Source organism: Monomorium pharaonis, chromosome 7, assembly GCF_013373865.1.
Source record: "Monomorium pharaonis isolate MP-MQ-018 chromosome 7, ASM1337386v2, whole genome shotgun sequence".
Classification (NCBI taxonomy): Eukaryota; Metazoa; Arthropoda; class Insecta; order Hymenoptera; family Formicidae; genus Monomorium; species Monomorium pharaonis.
Genome location: NC_050473.1, coordinates 18301402 through 18320731, shown reverse-complemented (window position 1 = coordinate 18320731; position 19330 = coordinate 18301402). Strand labels below are relative to the sequence as shown.

General features: G+C 36.9%; 4 protein-coding genes across 4 annotated transcripts in view; 1 reads left to right on the top strand and 3 right to left on the bottom strand.

The window, feature by feature from the left end:
- The window catches only part of LOC105828292 (protein cueball), a 75474-nt gene extending 72441 nt beyond the window's left edge, over positions 1–3033 (bottom strand). The window contains exon 1 of the mRNA XM_036290055.1: positions 2997–3033. Coding sequence (XP_036145948.1) covers positions 2997–3018 — 22 coding nt within the window. The 5' untranslated portion in view covers positions 3019–3033. The remainder of the gene's footprint in view (positions 1–2996) is intronic.
- A 498-nt stretch (positions 3034–3531) lies between these two features.
- Positions 3532–9423, top strand: LOC105839058 (mitochondrial potassium channel ATP-binding subunit). The gene is made up of 10 exons (XM_012685079.3): positions 3532–3795; positions 4367–4703; positions 4783–4947; positions 5029–5442; positions 5535–5846; positions 5907–6130; positions 6202–6376; positions 6454–6632; positions 8879–9026; positions 9112–9423. The coding sequence occupies exons 1-10, from the start codon at positions 3740–3742 to the stop codon at positions 9190–9192; spliced, it is 2091 nt and encodes a 696-aa protein (XP_012540533.2). The 5' UTR covers positions 3532–3739; the 3' UTR covers positions 9193–9423.
- LOC105828760 (mucin-3A) lies at positions 9099–14829 on the bottom strand. Its single transcript, XM_028195090.2, has 2 exons — positions 14338–14829; positions 9099–14209 (listed from the first exon to the last, which is right to left on the bottom strand). Exons 1-2 carry the CDS (start codon positions 14440–14442, stop codon positions 9542–9544), a joined length of 4773 nt encoding a protein of 1590 aa, XP_028050891.2. The 5' UTR covers positions 14443–14829; the 3' UTR covers positions 9099–9541.
- Positions 14830–14973: 144 nt separating this feature from the next.
- Positions 14974–16575, bottom strand: LOC105828763 (TM2 domain-containing protein CG10795). Its single transcript, XM_012667258.3, has 3 exons — positions 16235–16575; positions 15862–15943; positions 14974–15528 (listed from the first exon to the last, which is right to left on the bottom strand). The coding sequence occupies exons 1-3, from the start codon at positions 16431–16433 to the stop codon at positions 15252–15254; spliced, it is 558 nt and encodes a 185-aa protein (XP_012522712.1). The 5' UTR covers positions 16434–16575; the 3' UTR covers positions 14974–15251.
- Between the last annotated feature and the right edge of the window lie 2755 nt (positions 16576–19330).

The window sequence follows — 19330 nt, the reverse complement described above, 5'->3', positions numbered from 1 at the left end:
TAAGTTAACTATAATTTATACTGTTAACTTAACTATAAAAATATTGTTACGGCCAAAAATAACTATAAATTATAGTTAAATTGTGGTAAATCGAACTATTTTTTCTCTCAGTGTGTGCTGTGAATCTCGAAAATTCTCGGATTATCGTAGATTAGAGAAGCTTATTAAAGAGCGGCGATAAGTCGAACGATCGGCAAATACCGCAAATCTGGGTTAAAAGGGTGACCTCGGCTCGATGGCTTTTGCAGATCCGAGAGGTAGGGTTTAATGTGAAGTTCCCTCCGTTCTCGGAGTACGTAGAGTGCCGCGGATGACGCGAACTCGTTTGCAAGATATTCTTCCAGGGTTCGTAGAGCATTCTTGAAAAACACGCGCTCTAACAACTCGCCGTTCTAACGCGCAGATAAGTTTTGAGAAAGAAGAAAACTTTCCCAGCGGTGCGCATAAGTGTGGTGAATAATTTGTACCAAGCGAGTTTGGAAAGGGCACAGGTATTTTTTTTTTAATTTTAACGTACATATCGAAAGTTTTAAAAGCGATATATATTACGTTGTTTGTATAATGACTTTCTTCTTTACTATATCCGGATAATTATATATTTCTTAATAAAGAAATGTCAGCGAAATATAGAATCTCTTTTGTTAGTAAAAATTTGTTAGATTTTTCATACTTGTCAAGACACGTAAGACATCAAATCAAGAGTAATAGGTAAAGTATTATCACCGAGCCGCGTAAATTTAAAAGACTAATTTTACCGCAACGAAATTTTCTTCCTCGCGCATTGTAAGCTAAATGAACGAAAGTTCGATATTCAACTGTATATAGTAACGCTATTTCATTAAATCTGAACGTAAAAGTTTTGGAAATACACATATAATATGAACAACGCAATTAGAATCAAAAAGCGCACTAACATTGGCGCTATTATCAAATAAAGTTGAAGATACTAGTCGTATCAAAACACTTTGTGATCTTCAGACTTTTACCTTCTCTTCGCCGCGGTGTGAAATTAGTCCATTGTCCAAAAAAGACAAAATAGAAATATAACACTTAATTCTATATTTAATTCTACAAAGAGTCTATAATTATATAATTATAATTATGTATTGTTTCTTTAAAGAAACGTAAAAGTTGAAAATAATATACATGGTCCTCATATTCGACAAAGTTAAGAACAATACTGCAGAAAGTTTGGCAATAATAATGAAGCTATGTGGAAATAATTTTAATTAACTGTTCAATTATTGTAATCCAAATATTTAGAAATATGTAGTAATTATATTAATAGTAAACATAATAACAGCCAACTGATTATTAAATGGTTAAATACCAAACGATTACTAAATATCTAATTATATATTACTCGATACTTTAATTACAATTATTTCACCAAATTCTGATAACTATTACATAAATTTTATTATTAGTGCCAAACTCTTTTTTCAGTATATAATTCTAAGAATTTCTTTTTCTGTATTAATATAGAAAATAATAGAACGACAATGTTTCACGTGATTAAATGCGATATAAACATAAACTTCATATCGGCAATTATTACATAATTATTACAAAGTCTCGAGTTTCCCAAAACGTAAAAAAAAGAGATGAGAAACTGGCTTTGCGAAATGTCTTTTCCCCGATATAGAAAAGTTCCTGTGCTTCAAATTTCAATCCGCCTGAATTAAACGATCGTGAGATCAAAGAGAAGATATACGGAGTATTTCTTTGCGCACAGCCACTCGCTCGCTCGCTCGGCGAATTCCGCGCGTGTAATCTCGCGCGTATGCACGAGTATTTAAATGCTCGTCGCGAGTGGCGGTGCACGGGACTCACAATCGCAGCGCGGGCAACTATAGCGCGCTAATAATCGCACGGGCAATTAAACGCGACGAATACATAAGTACGCGTCGTTAACTCGTCGCTCAAAGAGTTTGCCGGGGCGATTAGGCCCCTCTGAGATTTCGGGCGTGCGCGCCATTCGTTCGTGGCCGAGACGAATAATTTTTTCGAGCCTTTCCTCGCGTTCGAGTATCGAAGCTTCTCGGAAAGTGCAATCCCCGGCGAACGGGTTCTTCGGGGATTTGCCACGTGGCAAGCTTCAGGGAATAAAAAGGAGCGACGAGTAAATTACGACGACTCTCTCCGCCGGCCGGGCGGACTCTAATGAGGAATCCCTCGCGAAAACGCATTCGGATCTACCTAGATTTTTATACCTATCTCGATCTGTCAATATTGTAATTTTCCCTCCGTCGTATGAGATCGATCTGTTTATGGATAATATTTTTATGTTGAACATCCCTGGCGGAAAATTTTCCACGAAATTCTAAAAAAACTACCAAAAATTTACAAAGGTGTTTCAATTCTATAGCATTTTTCTGTAGTTTCTACAGAAAAATGCTAGAATAGGAACACTTTTGTAAATTTTTGTAGTTTTTTAGAATTTTGTAGAAATTCTAGATATATATATATATATATATATATATATATATATTTTTTTTTTAATAAGTTTTAAATGACCAAAGGTATTCAATATATAATTTAGTGTGTAACAATTTAATAGAATAATTTTAGCCTAGTAAAACTTACGAATTAAAGTACTTTTCGAAAACAATGAGAAAATATATTTTCTTATATATATTAGAATTTCTTATATATATGAATTCTTATTATTCTGAAATATTCCAATATTCGTATTAAAAAATTAAAATTTTTTTCTAAAGTTATAGATTACAGAAATCTTGAAAAGTTCTAAAATCACAATTTTTTCAGACTCTTTTAAAATATGTAGAATTTTATAAAATATTCAGAAAATTTGTTTTATGTAAATATTTTATAATTCATACGTGTAAAAAAATTCTAAGAAAAGACAAACTTTCTCAGTATTTCCGAAAAGTGTTCCAATTCATATATTATAAAAATTCTAAAGAAAAAACTCATCGGAATAAAGATGTAGTATAATTTCGGTGCGATTGTTTGTACGTGAAGTATCAATTTACCGTTTATTCTCTTGACGGCCATTATTCATGGTCCACTTGACGTCACAAGAACACTTCGCAGCTAGGATACCTTAATCGATCAGTCAGAATAATTCATTGTTCGGATCCATCAGTCGAATGCTTCGAAGCAGTAACTTAATTCTGTAGCGTCAAATTGACCGCAACCTACAATCACGATAGCGCATAGTATTTTTTTCCCGGGAACAAAAATAAAGACTCCTTACCTTGAAGAATGCGGAAGTAACCGCCGTTCGTCGCCAACCCGCTCCATCTCGTTTCCTGGACTCGCGATCGTCTCGTCGAGTCTCGCAGAACCTTCTCCTCGGGATTTTCCACCGAGAGAACAAAACGCCGAGGACAAACTCGATTATTTCGACTCACTTCCACGCAAAATTATAAACTTCGAAACGCGCACATACCTCACGACGAGCCACAAGCGCGCGAAACGAACCGTCTGGTCGACGCACACCGAGCGCCATCTGTGGGATTCTGGCGGAACGACGGCGTGATGATCGCCCCATTGAAAAATGGCGGCGCCCTTGGTCTCGATATTATTATTAGCCTAACTTTCCCGGCGACCGAGAAGAAAGATACTCTACGTCGTCGCGTCCGTAAAATTATCGCGGCGATTATTATTGATGATGCGTAATTGTAAATTTAATAAACGTCAAGAATACACGAGACGCATGCCGGCGTAATTGACGGGTGACAGGTTCGATAACGGATTATATTGTATCGTAGAAATGTCTGTGTTACGCGCCGCTTTATTCACCTGTCGCGATAATTGCTCTATTTCAAGGTAATCATAAGCTATCTTTGTATTATGAATCTCACTGAACAGAAAATATTATGAATATCAAAATCGATAAACATGATATATATATATATATATATATATATATATATATATATATATATATATATAAATTCTATATTGTGGGATAAAAATTATTTAGTACAACTATGAGCAACCTAGGGCAACCTAAAGTTACCAAAATACACGAAATAATAATGAAAGGACAATTTCTGTGGAAAATGTTAATAAAGGACACGAATAAAGAAAATTAAAATTTATCAAAGTAAAGTTTTATATAATCATGTAAATTATTTTATCACAAGATATCAGTTTTTCTGTCAATTTCTTTACATATTTCTTTTATATGAAATGTATATTTATTTTTTAAATATATATATATACATATATATCAATGTGTAAATTAATTTTAATTTACTTTGTACCTTTTTCTAATTCTGAGAATAAGAAATGTCAAATGGTAAAATATGTTCTCCTAAACTAAGACATTTAATTCCCCTGAGCAAACTTATTTAATGATATTATGTTAAATTGATTTCGAATGAATTAATTTTAGGTATTCCTTGCAGAAGTTTGTTCTGCAAGGAAGGAGTCAAAACGTGTGGGGAGCAGCAAAACGAGAATTATTTAACAAAGTTATTCCAAGATGTGCCAAGGAAAATGTGAACAACCAAGGGTTGTCTTCGTACATTTTAAAATTTGGCTTTAGCGGACTTGGAGTAACAGCTGCTTGCATCTTAAGATCACGTAATCAAATTGTATTTTGTAAAGAAGCTAAAAGAATAAACGACATAAGTTCAGTCAACCCGGGTAAGCCTGAGCTGACCTTTGAGTGGACAAAATTTTTTAAGTATTTGTATCCACATATTTGGTATTTATTATTGGCATTGTCAGTAAGTATTTATAGATATGCAAAAGTAATAATATGTCTGATATTTTTGCAAATAACATACTGGCAATCTATGCTTGTAGAGTGCATTAATAGTCGCATTGTTAAACATACAAATACCGCAATGCGTTGGAAATGTCATAAATGTACTGTCGGAGATATGTCAGACTAAAAATGAATCTGTGAAGCAAGTCATCTTACAACTTACTCAGCCAGCTTTCGTTTTGGGTCGCATGTACCTTGCGCAAGTATGTAAATTAGACTAACATTCTTTGTCTCTATAAAAATTCCATGCTTGTCTATATAAATTCTGATATTTACATTTCAAGGCGTTTTTTACCTTTGTATATATTTATACTCTTTCACATGTTGGTGAAAGGGTTGCAGTGAGCTTACGTCAGGATTTGTTCAAGTCTATTATCATGCAAGACATAGCGTTTTTCGACAAGACACGCTCCGGTGAAATAGTAAGTCGACTGACTAGTGATATTCAAGATTTTAAAAGCTCATTTAAGACCTGCATATCCCAAGGCTTGAGAAGCCTCACGCAAATTATTGGCTGTATCGTCTCTGTAATAGTGATATCACCGCAATTGACCGCTCTCGTGGTATTCAGTTTACCCCCGATAATTTTTATCGGTACTCTTCTGGGTAGAAGTTTGCGCAAGCTGTCGATGGAGGCGCAGAATCAAGTTGCGAAGTCCACCGCCGTATGCGAGGAAGCCATACAAAATATCCGAACGGTACTTTAGAAAGATCAATGGCAAAAGTGTTCTACAAAAATTTTAATGTTACACCTTTTAATATTGCATTTTCTTTTTTTTTTTTTAATCAGGTGAGAGCTTTTGCTGCAGAAGAAAAAGAGGCGGAGATGTTTTACAAAGAAATCGAACACTCGTCTGATTTGTACGAACGACTAGGTTTCGGCATAAGCTTCTTCCAAGCGGGAACGAATTTACTGCTTAACGGTATCCTACTCTCCACACTATATCTCGGCGGACAGTTACTCTCCACAGGGCAACTGTCTCCGGGAAATCTCATGGCATTTTTAATGGCTACGCAAACCATACAGAAGTCTTTGGGCCAGGTATCAGTGCTCTTTGGAACCTTCGTCAGGGGGCAAAGTGCGGGGGCCAGGATTTTCCAGGTAATTTCATTTGAATTGTGCAATTTTACCCTTAAGTCGAACACCGTTGTCTGTTTTTAGTATCTAGATATGCCGCCTTCACCAATGATGACCGGTGGTGACGTAATCGCGGATAAATCTCTGGCGGGCAACATAGTTTTCAAAGATGTGAATTTCAGTTACCCAACTAGACCTAATCATGTTATTTTGAAGAATTTCAATTTACATATTCCCGCTGGAAAAACTGTAGCAATTGTTGGTACCAGCGGTAATGGTAAATCAACGGTAGCTATATTATTAGAAAGGTATAGATTTATAACAATTACGTATATCTCTAATTTGAGATTTAAAAACTTATACATGTAAAATGATACAGATTTTATGATGTTGACGGAGGCTCCATTACTATTGACGGTCGAGATATTAGATCTCTTAACTCAAGTTACCTCAGAGGCAACGTTTTGGGTTATATAAATCAAGAGCCTACTTTGTTCGCTACCAGTATTATGGAAAATATTAGATACGGAAGACAGAATGCAACCGATGAGGAGGTAAGAATAAAGTATTAAATACAATGCAAATACTACTATATGTATAAACTATTTTTTACATAATTTAATTAATTTAGGTCATCGAGGCAGCTAAAGAAGCAAATGCACACGAGTTCATAACGAAGTTTCCAGACGGCTACGCGACCGAGGTTGGCGAAAGAGGCACGCAGCTTTCTGGTGGACAAAAGCAACGTGTTGCTATCGCTAGAGCCTTGTTGAAACAACCGTCTATTTTAATTCTGGATGAAGCAACAAGGTAAGACCAGAGAGGAACCTGAGAGCGGTCAGTTTTAAAGCCATCACACAATGCCAGGCAAGAGGCAATAAGAATAGGAAATAAAGAAAGGCAGAGAGAGAGAAGAAGATTCTTTCTCTCTTTCTCTCTTTCATTATTTCTGTTCCTATTGTCTGTTGCCTGGCATTATGTGATGGCCTTTAGGTGTTTTCATCTATTAATTCAAATAACTGATTTGATAAAAATTCACTCACCGATTGCTGTCGCTGCTCCTGCTGTTGATGCTGCTGTTGCTACTGCTACACATTCCTTTTCCAGTTTTGATTCTGAAAATATGATAAATATTATTTCTAAACTCAAACACAAAAGCAGGTTAAGAAATGTATCATTTGAAAAAATAGTATATTTACCGAGTCGCTCCGTGGATGCCGCTTTCTGCTGACATCATCCTGCTATTCTCGAATCACACATTGATAACGATCGTCCGATACTTTATTCGGCACTCCCGATATTACAGATAATATATCACACATGAGTAAAACGTAAACCGCGCGCGAGAATTTCACTTGGTGCGACCGTTACATTTGAAAAAATACGTGAAAATTACGACTCGTCTGATTGGCGGCGAATCAAAAGAGAAAATGAGGCAGAAAAGTGGTACGATGCGTGACTTTACGAAACCAAACCCGAAAAAAAACGCCAAGAATCGTTTGAATGCACACGTCGAGGCACACTGAACCGAAATAAAGCAATTCGCTCTTAGAGTTTTGTGTCTGATTGCGCGTACCTGCGCACAATGAATTCTGTACACGCGAGACACGCACGGAGTCGACAGAACGTCCGATGCGTCCGACCGGCGCTGGAGCGCGGAGCAACATGGCGGCGGCAGCGGCGTACGTGACTTGCAGCGCTACTCGGCGGTAGTCGGCGGTGGTCGGCGCCACTCGGCGCTGCTGGCACGACCGACTTGCCGAGTGACGCCGACTACCGCCGAGTACCGCCGAGTCACATACGCCGCTGCCGTCGCCATGTTGCTCCGCGCTCCAGCGCCGGTCGGACGCACTGTCGATTCCGTGCGTGTCTCGCGTGTTTAGAATTCATTGTGCGCAGGTACGGTGTTGTGTTGTGAATGCCATCGCGCTAACAGACGACCCGCGAAGCATGTGAGATCGTATTCATGTGTAAAGCGCGGCATCGTGCGTTCGCCTTCGATTTCGAGTGAAGTGTTCGCGTGCACGTTCGAGCAAAGTGTTTGCTCGAAGGGGATACGGTAGGATATCGCGAGTGTCAGTTAAGTGAAGTGAAGTGAAGCGCTACTAGTCGTGCGAGCATACAAAATTCTCGAAACGAATTTGTCTCCGTTGTATCTCGGCGCGTAATTTTCATTCAACTTTCCTCGGCCTGCGTTTCCACGAAGTTACGTGACGTCACGCCACTTTCGTGCCATGTTTATTTTCGTTCTGGGCAAAGTTTTCGTGTGCGCGTATTCGCTCGAGGAGGGTACGCAATCCGTTCGGTAGAATGTCGATCGTGCCAATAATAATACTGTACTAGTCGTCGCGCAATCATACAGAGATACAAAACTCTGGGAGCGAATTGCTTTATTTCTGTTCAGTGTGTCTTGACGTGTCGTACTTATTTTTTTCAAATGTAACGGTCGCGCCAAGTGAAATTCTCACGCGCAGTTTACGTTTTACTCGTGTGTGATATGTGTGATATATTATCCGTAATATCGGGATTGCCGAATAAAGATCGGGCGATCGTTATTAACGTGCGGTTCGAGAATAGCAGGATGATGTCAGCAGAAAACGGCATCCATGGAACGACTCAGTATTCCGGAAAAGGAATGTAGCAGCAGCATCAGCAGCAGGAGCAGCGACAGCAATCGGTGAGTGAATTTTTCTCAAATCAATTAATTGAATTTATATCATGTATATGTGGCATTGCACATTTATAGAACACGATTATGCACATTTGCATAAAACAGATTTAAAATATGAATGCATATAATTGTAAAATTTACGGGTATAGCATGAAACACAACCAAATAAACGTAGACATAGCATAGAAGAGACCCAAAAAGTTATGCACATTACCTACGGGATTCATAGATATTTGACTACATAGTTCAATGTGCACATTTTGTGGCATAGAGGCATTGATGGATGAAAACACCTAAAACAACGCAATGACCGCTCTCAGGTTCCTCTCTGTTAAAACTAAAAGATTATATAAGGTCTATAGTATTTACCTATTTTTCTGTTTAGCGCGTTGGACTACGAAAGCGAGAGAGTTGTTCAAAAGGCGATTGAAAATGTTACGAGAGGTAGAACAGTACTTGTGATCGCTCATAGGTTGAGTACCATTAAAGGAGCTGACATGATTGTCGTGTTACAACGCGGTGTTATCGTGGAGGTATGCTTTAATCAATAAAATTATCATGTCCTTGTTTTATATAGTATATTATATAATATATAAATAATTATATTTTTTTTTTTAGTTGGGCACGCATTCGGAATTGATTAAACGGAAAGGAGTATATTACACACTCATTAACGAGCAAGAAAAAGAGAACATGTAATAGTGATAAGACTTAGAAAATTATTGGTACAAACGGTTGTGAATCGGTAAGAGGGTATTATTTTTTATTGAATTTTTCCTGTTTTGTAAAGTAATTTTTTCTCTCTATACTTTGATGTACGTATACGAAAATGGATTTATATACTATATACTATATAAATTATTCGTAACTACCTCAGAAACAGGAATCAAATTATAAATCGTTATTCAATAAATTATTATTTTATCTATATATATAATATTCATATTATATACATGTATATACCTCTTCATGATATATCATATAATTTAACGAAAGTTCTAATTTATGAATTTATTTTTAGAGGATATATTTATATAATTAGAGCATCTCATTCAGTGAAAGAAGCAGGAGATGCTTCCGTGCTATCCTTATCATTTTCCATTACCAAATCTGTGTCTGAAATAGGTGGATCTTGTATGGAAGGTATTGCTGCGATATCCATAGGTGTATCTCTCGAAATCAAAGTGGATCTCGTCGTTGGTGTTAAATCGTCAGTATTTTCGGGTAAATTCTGCGTAGAAACACTTTCAAGTCCATCCGACGTAGAAAAGCTAGTGTCTGCAAATTTACTATCTACCGAAGGAATAGCTTCGGATAATTCTTCTGTGGTAGGCTCATCATCAGCTGCTTGTGGCAAAATTACAGGTGCCGATGTAGAGGATAATACATCAGAATCATCGTTCCTCGAGCTATCTGTAATCACTGGTGCATCATTTAACACTGACGTTAGATTCGGATCAACTATTTCAGTGCTGGCATTTGATAACGTTACTGCTTCGTCATCTTTTCTATTTATTTCTGGAGTTATATTCTGGATTTTTTCATCGAATTTCGATGACGTGTCAGTAATCGGAGAGGATTCTGATATACTACTCTGTGTGGGATATAGATTAACCGAATCTGTATTGAAATTCGATGCGCTATCTTCGTTGTTCATATACTGCTCCGTATCTTGTATTTTTTCATCTATATTTGGTGTCACCTCACTGATCGGAAAAGACTCTGGTGCATCAGTTACTGTTGAACCCGAATACAGATTAACCGAATCCGTATTGAAATTCGATGGCGTTACTACGCTGTCTTCGTTGTTTTTATATTGTTCCACAGTTGCATCTTGCATTTCTTTATTTATCGTTGATGGTAATTCGCTAATTGAAGAGGGTTCTTGTAAATTACTTACTGTTGGTGCCAGGTTCAAATTAATCGAATCTGCATTGAAATTCGATGACGTCACTGCACCGTCTTCGTTACTTTTATATTGTTCCGTAACTGCATCTTCCATTTCTTTATTTATTGTTGGCAATTCGCTAATTGGAGATTCTGGTACATTACTTATTGTTGGTTCTGGGTCCAAATTAATCGAATCTGCATTGAAACTCGATGGCATCACTGCACTGTCTTCATTATTTTCATATTGCTCCGTAGCTGCATTTTGCATTTCTTTATTTATCGTCAATGGTACATCACTGATTAAAGAAGATTCTGGTGCACTACTTAATGTCGATGTCGGATCCATATCAACCGAATCCGTATTGAAATTCGATGACGTCACTGCGCTGTCTTCTTTATTTTTATATTGCTCCATAGCTGTATCTTGCATTTCTTGGTTTATCGTTGGCAATTCGCTAATTGGAGATTCTGATACACTACTTATTGTTGGTTCCGGGTCCAAATTGATCGAATCTGTATTGTAACTCGATGGCATCACTGCACTGTCTTCATTATTTTCATACTGCTCCGTAGGTGCATTTTGCATTTTTTCATTTATCGTCGATGGTAATTCGCTAATTGGAGAAGATTCTGGTAAATTACTTACTGGTGCCGGGTCCAAATTAATCGAATCTGTATTGTAACTCGATGGCATCATTGCACTGTCTTCATTATTTTCATATTGCTCCATAGCTGCATTTTGCATTTCTTTATTTATCGTTGATGGTACATCACTGATTAAAGAGGATTCTGGTGCACTAATTAATGTCGATGTCGGATACAAATCAACCGAATCCGTATTGAAATTCGATGGCGTTACTACGCTGTCTTCATTGTTTTTATATTGTTCCACAGCTGCATCTTTCATTTCTTCATTTATCGTTGGCAATTCGCTAATTGGAGATTCTGATACACTACTTACTGTTGGTTCTAAATCCAAATTAATCGAATCTGCATTGAAACTCGGTGGTATCGCTGCACTGTCTTCATTATTTTCATATTGCTCCGTAGCTGCATTTTGCGTTTTTTCATTTCTTGTCGATGGTAATTCGCTAATTAAAGAGGATTCTGGTAAATTATTTATTGCTGGTATCGGATTCAACTCAATCGAATCCGTATTGAAATTTGATGGTATAACTGCACTGTCTTCATTATTTTCATATTGCTCCGTAGCTGCATTTTGCGTTTTTTCATTTATTGTAGATGGTAATTCGCTAATTAAAGAGGATTCTGATAAATTATTTATTGCTGGTATCGGATTCAACCCAATCGAATCCGTATTGAAATTTGATGGTATAACTGCACTGTCTTCATTATTTTCATATTGCTCCGTAGCTGCATTTTGCGTTTTTTCATTTATTGTAGATGGTAATTCGCTAATTAAAGAGGATTCTGGTAAATTATTTATTGCTGGTATCGGATTCAACTCAATCGAATCCGTATTGAAATTTGATGGTATAATTGCACTGTCTTCATTATTTCCATATTGCTCCGTAGCTACATTTTGCGTTTTTTCATTTATTGTAGATGGTAATTCGCTAATTAAAGAGGATTCTGGTAAATTATTTATTGCTGGTATCGGATTCGACTCAACCGAATCCGTATTGAAATTTGATGGTATAACTGCACTGTCTTCATTATTTCCATATTGCTCCGTAGCTACATTTTGCGTTTTTTCATTTATTGTAGATGGTAATTCGCTAATTAAAGAGGATTCTGGTAAATTATTTATTGCTGGTATCGGATTCGACTCAACCGAATCCGTATTGAAATTTGATGGTATAACTGCACTATCTTCATTATTTTCATATTGCTCCGTAGCTGCATTTTGCGTTTTTTCATTTATTTTCGATGGTAATTCGCTAATTAAAGAGGATTCTGGTAAATTATTTATTGCTGGTACCGGATTCGACTCAACCGAATCCGTATTGAAATTTGATGGTATAACTGCACTGTCTTCATTATTTTCATATTGCTCTGCAGCCACATCTTCATTTATTTTCGATGGTACGTCGCTGATTAAAGAAGACTCTGGTACATTACTCACTGTTGATGCCGGATTCAAATCAACCAAATCTCTATTAAAATTCGATGGTATCAATATGCTAGCTTCAACGTTTTTATTCTGTTCCGTTGCCGCATCTTGTAATTTTGCATCTATCTTCGGCGATAAGTTGCTGATTGAAAAGGATTCTGGTATATTACTTACTGTTGGTGCAGAATACAGATCAACTGAATCCGTATCAAAATTTGATGGCGTTAATACGCTGCCTTCATTATTTTTATATTCCGTTCCTATATCTTGCAATTGTGCGTCTAAATTCGGTGACATATTGCTGGTTGGAAAAGAAACTGGTACATCACTCATTATTGGTGCCGAATACAAATCACTCGAGTCTGTATTGAAATTCGATGGCATCGCCGCGCTGCCTTCGTTGTTTTCATATTGCTGCGTAACTGCATCTTGCAATTCGTCATCTATCTTGGACGGTACATCGCTAATTGGAGGGATTTCTGCTATCTCTGGTGCATTACTTATTGTCGATGGATATGAATCGGACGCTTTGGTGTTGAAATTCGATAACGTCGCCGCGCCGTCTTCGACATTATCCGTGGTCACACCCTGTATTCCTTTGCCTAATTTTGTTAACAGGTAGCTGTCCGAAGGAAACGACGCAGTGTCGGTTATCTCACTGTTGACGTCGGTATTCGACATGCGATACTCCGGTTCGATTGAGGTCACGGAAGTCGTGACGGAATGCGGCGCGTCATTGAATTCTGCCGGCGACGTAATCTTTAAACCTAATGACGACGACGATTTATCTTCCCCGTTTTGTCCTTCGTCAGATACTTTTTGCACGATTTCAGGCAGAATCGGAGTTTGGCTGTGTGTTATCCTTTCGTCGATACCATCAGGAACCAAATCTTCCTCGACCGGATTCGACGAGCTCACGCTACTACTCGGCACTTCCGTATCACCGTTATTATTGTTATAATTAATCTCAGGCGATGTGCCTATTGTACTTACAGGGACGACAACATCATCATCGTAAGTCTTTGAGTTTACAACTTCCTCTCTTTCTACAATAGGACCCGCGCTGGATGTACTCTGCTCGAGTATTTCGGAGTTTCCTTTCACGTTTCCTTCCGCAGCTTCAACGAGACTCGGAAATGCTACATTCTCGCCCGGCGCGTTGGGAACACAAACTGTGGTGTCCACCGAATTATCGTTCACGCAGCCCGACACAACGTTGCAGACCCCCCTGTCCATCTCGTAGCCCGTGTTCTGCGGACATCTGAAGACGCTCTGGTAGAGCCGATGTCCGTTCGTGTCGCACGTGTAGAACATGGAGCAGTGACCGGGCACGGGGAAACGACCGGCTCTCGTGCAGCTTGGCACGTTAACGTGGTCGTAATACATGAAGCTGTCCGGCAAAATGACGTTAGGAGCCAATCTGTTCGACTCGTAGTAGACGCATCGCTGTAGACGACTGTCGAAGATCTGCCTGCTCGCGCACTGCGCCAGGAGCGACTTGTCGCGCTTGCAAATGTGATAGTACAGGGAGCTTCGACAGTGCGGCTTCAGTACGTTGAGCCCACATGATCGTCTGTTCTCAATGTGGAGCACCTTGCCGCCTCCTGGCACGCCCAGGCAGCGTCCCTCGTCATAATCGTAATACTGATTTATCTTACAATAATGTATAATGGCGGGCCAAATTGCTCGTTGATGACGGATTATCTGCGGTTCGTGCGGTGCAACGTTCTCTTCTTCCATATTATCAGCATACTATAAAAGTAATTTCCTTATTGTAAAGATTAATAGTAAAGTGGATACAATGCCTGATCAAATTTACATCTTATTCTAATTCTAGTCCGATCTTAAAAATTAGATATGCATTACGTGAAATCGCTTACTCCAGAATCGTTCCATGACTGCTGTACCGCCGCAATTAATAGTATGATTCCGAGTGGTAAAAGAAGAAGCAGAATCTTCGGAGTTGTACTCATTATGCGGCTCATCTCTCAATGATGTGTCTTTCGGAGAACTCCGGCTTAATAAACCGCGTCTCTTCGACTCTCGCGAAACGATAACTTTAAAAAGTGACCTTTAAAGAACTCGCCAGGAAGAGAGATGCACGGATTTATATATTTTTCATATCGGAAACGTGCCGCTTAATATGTACATAATGTGAAATTGCAAACGTGACGCGTCTTCGATCAGCATCATCTCTCAGGATTTCCGAGAATGCGAAACGTTCGTGCGCGAAACGCTGCGCACGAAAATAAGGATTAACGGGAGTAACAATAACGAATGTTTCTTATTTTCACGTTTATATCAGAGGAACGAGAGATTAGAGAGCGAATGATGTTCGCTCGAGTCGAATTACGTCGGTGCATCGACATCGCGAGGCATAACTTAACAGTCCCGCGATAAAAACGTTCAAGGTCGATTGAGTCATAATTGCGTTATTCGAGAGCTTGGTATTTGCATTCTAAGAAATGCCCTGATCGCAATTGAAAGGTGCAACGAACGACGGAGAGTGTCTCTTAGAAATAAAAACAGAAGTTTATTATTTAATTACATTCGCTGGCATTACGTAAATCTTTATATACAATATTTTTTCGTTGAGAGATGAATATTTACAAGTTAACATTCGAATATAGAGATTAATTGATATTGAAATATTTATACAGATAATGAAATAGAATTCTTCTAGGATTTATACATCGTTGCTCGCGCGCGACAAACATTATACAATTATCATATATATATATATATATTTTTTTTTTTTAAATCATCATTTGTGTTTGAGGTACGCCGGTTACTCTCAGCAATCATATTGTGGCACTCTGTATGTAAAATTGTTGCTCCTTATGATGTTGATGCCTGCACCGTAATATGGCATCACATAGTGCGACCCGTCCGCCGGTCCCACGATTTGGGTGGCTATCAGAATCACGTCAGCGAATTGACCGAGAAAGAGGAATCCTAGTGTACTCAGCTTGAGTAAGCCCAGGGCGGGATATCCGAGATAAAATCGATCGGCACCGAACATACCAAGAAATATGGACAGCAGCAGGGATGTCTCAAAGGAATATCCATTTCTAAAAGCGATAAATATAATGTGAATTCAAGAATCTTATAGTACAGTCAGGTATTTAATTATGCTCATCTAATGTTCATTTCCACTAATGTAAATTAATTTTGAATTCAATTTATAATTCATAAAAACTAGGAAAAGATAAAGAGTAAGTTAAACTGAGATCAAAGTTAATGTAAAAATTAACTAATCTCAATTTAACTTATAGTCTTCTACCTTTTTCTAATTCTTAGACCTCAGAAAAAGATGGAAAATAAATCAAACTGAGTTTAAAGTTAAACTGTATTGATGCAAACAGGGTTAAGCCTATTAAGAGCCATGCCAGATTCGCACTTACGTCCATTTGCAAGGTATGTCCTTCTTGAACGTGTTATTCTTCGTTTCTATACAGATGAGGCCATCGGCAGCTAGACATAGCACTAGAAAAGACACACAAATCTACGAATAGTTTTCTCAGAATTTATTCTGGGAATTCTAGCTGGCTATCAAATCTCCAAACACGCAACAAAAGGCAACAATACGAGAGACAGCGCGACGCAAAAATTAATAACACGAACAAATACGAACAAAACAATTGCCCTAACTGTCTACTTTTCGCTTCATCTAGAGTGCCTTGCTTTGTAAACTTATGGAATTTCGAAGAAATGCAAAAGAAACATAGTACGGGGTTGAGGTTAGGAACAGCTTGCGAGCGAGGTCGAGGCCCCTACCTTTGGCCTTGTTCTCCTTGGTGCAGCCGCGCGGTTGCTGCGTCTTCGGATCTATGAACTCGTAATCGGGATGCGGACAGATATACTGGCCCATTCGCAGATTATTGCAGTCGACCTCATACGTGTCCGCGGCAGTGCAGATCGCGATCGCCGGCAGGAGAATGAGCAGCCCGCTAAGAAGTCGCGTCGAGTCGGACATGCCGTCGCATTTTACACGACGTTTACCTCGGCAATCACCCCGTCGTCGATTGACGCGTTTTCACGGGACGACGATGACGACGGACGACAACATCCATGTCCTTCTGTTTTGAAACACGCCTGTCAACTGCTGTCAACGCGATTAATTTCGCGCAGCGACGCCGACACGCCACCAGCTGTCATGGCCACTGTCGAGATACATTTTCAAACTATCCGCTGTGGGTAAATCACAAAAAAGCAGTCATAATTTTCAAAATTACGTCTAATGGATTATTTACGTATTGTTTATATCAGAGAAAAAAGCCTGAGAGCAGCCACCGCGGCCTTTTTCGTGCGACCGAAATATGAATGTAGCACCAAACGTGGATGTAGAACTATGTACCAATTTTGGTTGCGTTTCATACTATTTACATGAAATTTCAGTAAGAGTTATTAATTACAAATGTGTCTATTATTTTTCTTATTTTAATTTTCTTGTATTAATGAATAAATTATTTAATTGGTACGTGTCCATCTGTTTCAAAGAAAATTTTATTCAAGATTTACCGTCATTTATATTATAATATTATAATAGATTAATCTATTGAAAATTTTTTTTAAAAGTAAGTTTTTTAATCTTTATTGAGGACAGGTACTTTTAACATATTATAAGTTAATTGCAATTAAATGTTTAAAAGTACATATTTTTTATTACTGAAATTCTAAAAAGCGAATTAACTTGTCCTGGTTTCCCTTACTATTTATATAAATAATGTACAAAACGATTTATACATATATATATATATTAATTTATATTTTATACACGTAATACCGCTCTTTCCTAAGTCGAATGAAAAATATAGAAAATTTAATATATATTTGTCACGAATAAAATAATTTGCAATTAAAATATTGTAAAAAAATATGTGGAATATAAATAATTATAAAAAATACGATAAAATAGTTAGTTACAGTTTAATTTATAATTATATCTAGAAGATATATATTTACATATTTTGTTTTTATAATTATTTTTTGCAATTATTTTACTCGCCTAATCCTGTTTTTTATTATAGCATGCAAAAAAATCACAAAATGAATAAAAGTCAATTAATTGATATATATTTAAATATATAAAAAGTATAATTACTTAATTATACTTTTTTATAAACAGTCAGTAACTTAAGTTACTGACTGTTTATAACAGACAAGATTGCATTTCTATTATTTTTGAAATATAGAAAAATATTAATTTTAACATTACTTATATTTAGACTTATATTAATACATTACTTATATTTAGAAAAATTTGATATGAAATATCATCTTAACGGTTTATTGATGTCAAAAACGTCGATTAAGACAATATTTAACGTTACCTTGCTACTTGGCCAGTCATCTACATTAAGTGTTTTATATCCATTTGATTCAAGACTCACTCTCCACTTTACTATAAAATTTTCCCCGTGTAGCATTGTCATTTTTAAAAGTTTAAATAGAATGGAATTCAAATGAACTATCTCTCCTGTTATCCGATTACATTTTATCATTGAGCCATATGTGCACACACATGTGTCAGTCGAAATCGTTCGGGAATTATAAAACTTCTTCACGTAGTTGCACTATATTTTCAACGCAATTATTATAAAAGTGTATAGAAATGTTTTTATCTACTCATGAGAGTTGCTATTAACATGTTATCAAACACTCTATATAAAGTGCGAAAAATCGCTAAAACTTTTTCCTTAATCCTCCCCTCTTTTTTCGATATCAAAAATTGTAACCATCAAAAATTAAAAATAATTATTTTTCAATTTATTTATATAATGTCTCCTGTGCATGCATTACGAACAACAAGAAACGTAAAGCTTGAAACTTAAAAACTACTTATAGTTTGTTTATACGCTCGTGTTCTACTGCGGAACTGCACGAATTGCTATAGAGATAGTATGTTATGCATACGATAAACTGGTTATTACCGAATGATATACTTTTTGGAAAACGCGATTGAGACGGCTCTCGTGATGCTTATCACGCCTAATGCATTTACTAGAAAATGCAATTTATTACAAACTCCGAGACATAAAATTGCCGCCAATAATTAATTATCCACTAGATAAGCAAATAGAGCATACCGTGTTTTGAAATAGCGCGGCGAACTGCCGTTGCAACGTATGAAGTTTATCCAATGAAGTCACGTATTATCCATTTACCCTGCAAACATCAATTAACAGTGACATTATATCAATATTATATTTCTTCATTCACCAATTATAAATATAATATAATACATATTGTACGTAACAGTTATATTGTTAAGTAGAAAATGATAATATTGATACAATAATGTTAGCTGATGTTTATTAGATTAATTAGATGTATGCAATTTTTCCTATTCAATTATAAAAATATTATTTTGTTTAAAAAACATTAAAACTAATAAATATATATAAAAAGTTCAACTTGAGACGAAGGAATCATCAAAAGAGATACAAACACAGAAGCTCTTCTCTGATAAAATTAAGTTGTGACATGCGATTTATGGTAGCTATCAGTGTCCATTAATAGGACACGATTCCCGTGTGGCTGGTCTTTTTACAAGAAAATTACCGATGCCATCTGGCTTCCTGAAACGTCAGACGCTCATCAGAAATGCGAGTCTGCTCAGTTTGTTTTTCACCGGAAAATCAGATTGGAGAGTCTGTATATTTTCGTAAGAACATTTCCTGAAACCGAAAAAGAAACCTAATGTATTTCTGTAAATTTTGTTAGGTATCTGTTTATACATATATACACAAAATAATTACAATCCATTATGCATATACATATATTATAAATAAATATATGCAATATACACATATTTATCGCACATATATACGTTTTTATTTTTAATTTAGCAGTTTCAAATATTTTCATATA

Coding starts and splice junctions, on each gene's coding strand:
- LOC105839058 (XM_012685079.3), top strand. CDS start 3,740: ATGTCTGTGTTACGCGCCGCTTTATTCACCTGTCGCGATAATTGCTCT. Junction 4,704..4,782: donor ATTTATTATTGGCATTGTCA/GTAAGTATTTAT, acceptor CTATGCTTGTAG/AGTGCATTAATAGTCGCATT. Junction 4,948..5,028: donor GTCGCATGTACCTTGCGCAA/GTATGTAAATTA, acceptor TTACATTTCAAG/GCGTTTTTTACCTTTGTATA.
- LOC105828760 (XM_028195090.2), bottom strand. CDS start 14,442: ATGAGCCGCATAATGAGTACAACTCCGAAGATTCTGCTTCTTCTTTTA. Junction 14,210..14,337: donor AGTCATGGAACGATTCTGGA/GTAAGCGATTTC, acceptor TTACTTTTATAG/TATGCTGATAATATGGAAGA.
- LOC105828763 (XM_012667258.3), bottom strand. CDS start 16,433: ATGTCCGACTCGACGCGACTTCTTAGCGGGCTGCTCATTCTCCTGCCG. Junction 15,944..16,234: donor CAAGGAGAACAAGGCCAAAG/GTAGGGGCCTCG, acceptor TGTCTTTTCTAG/TGCTATGTCTAGCTGCCGAT. Junction 15,529..15,861: donor GACATACCTTGCAAATGGAC/GTAAGTGCGAAT, acceptor TATCGCTTTTAG/AAATGGATATTCCTTTGAGA.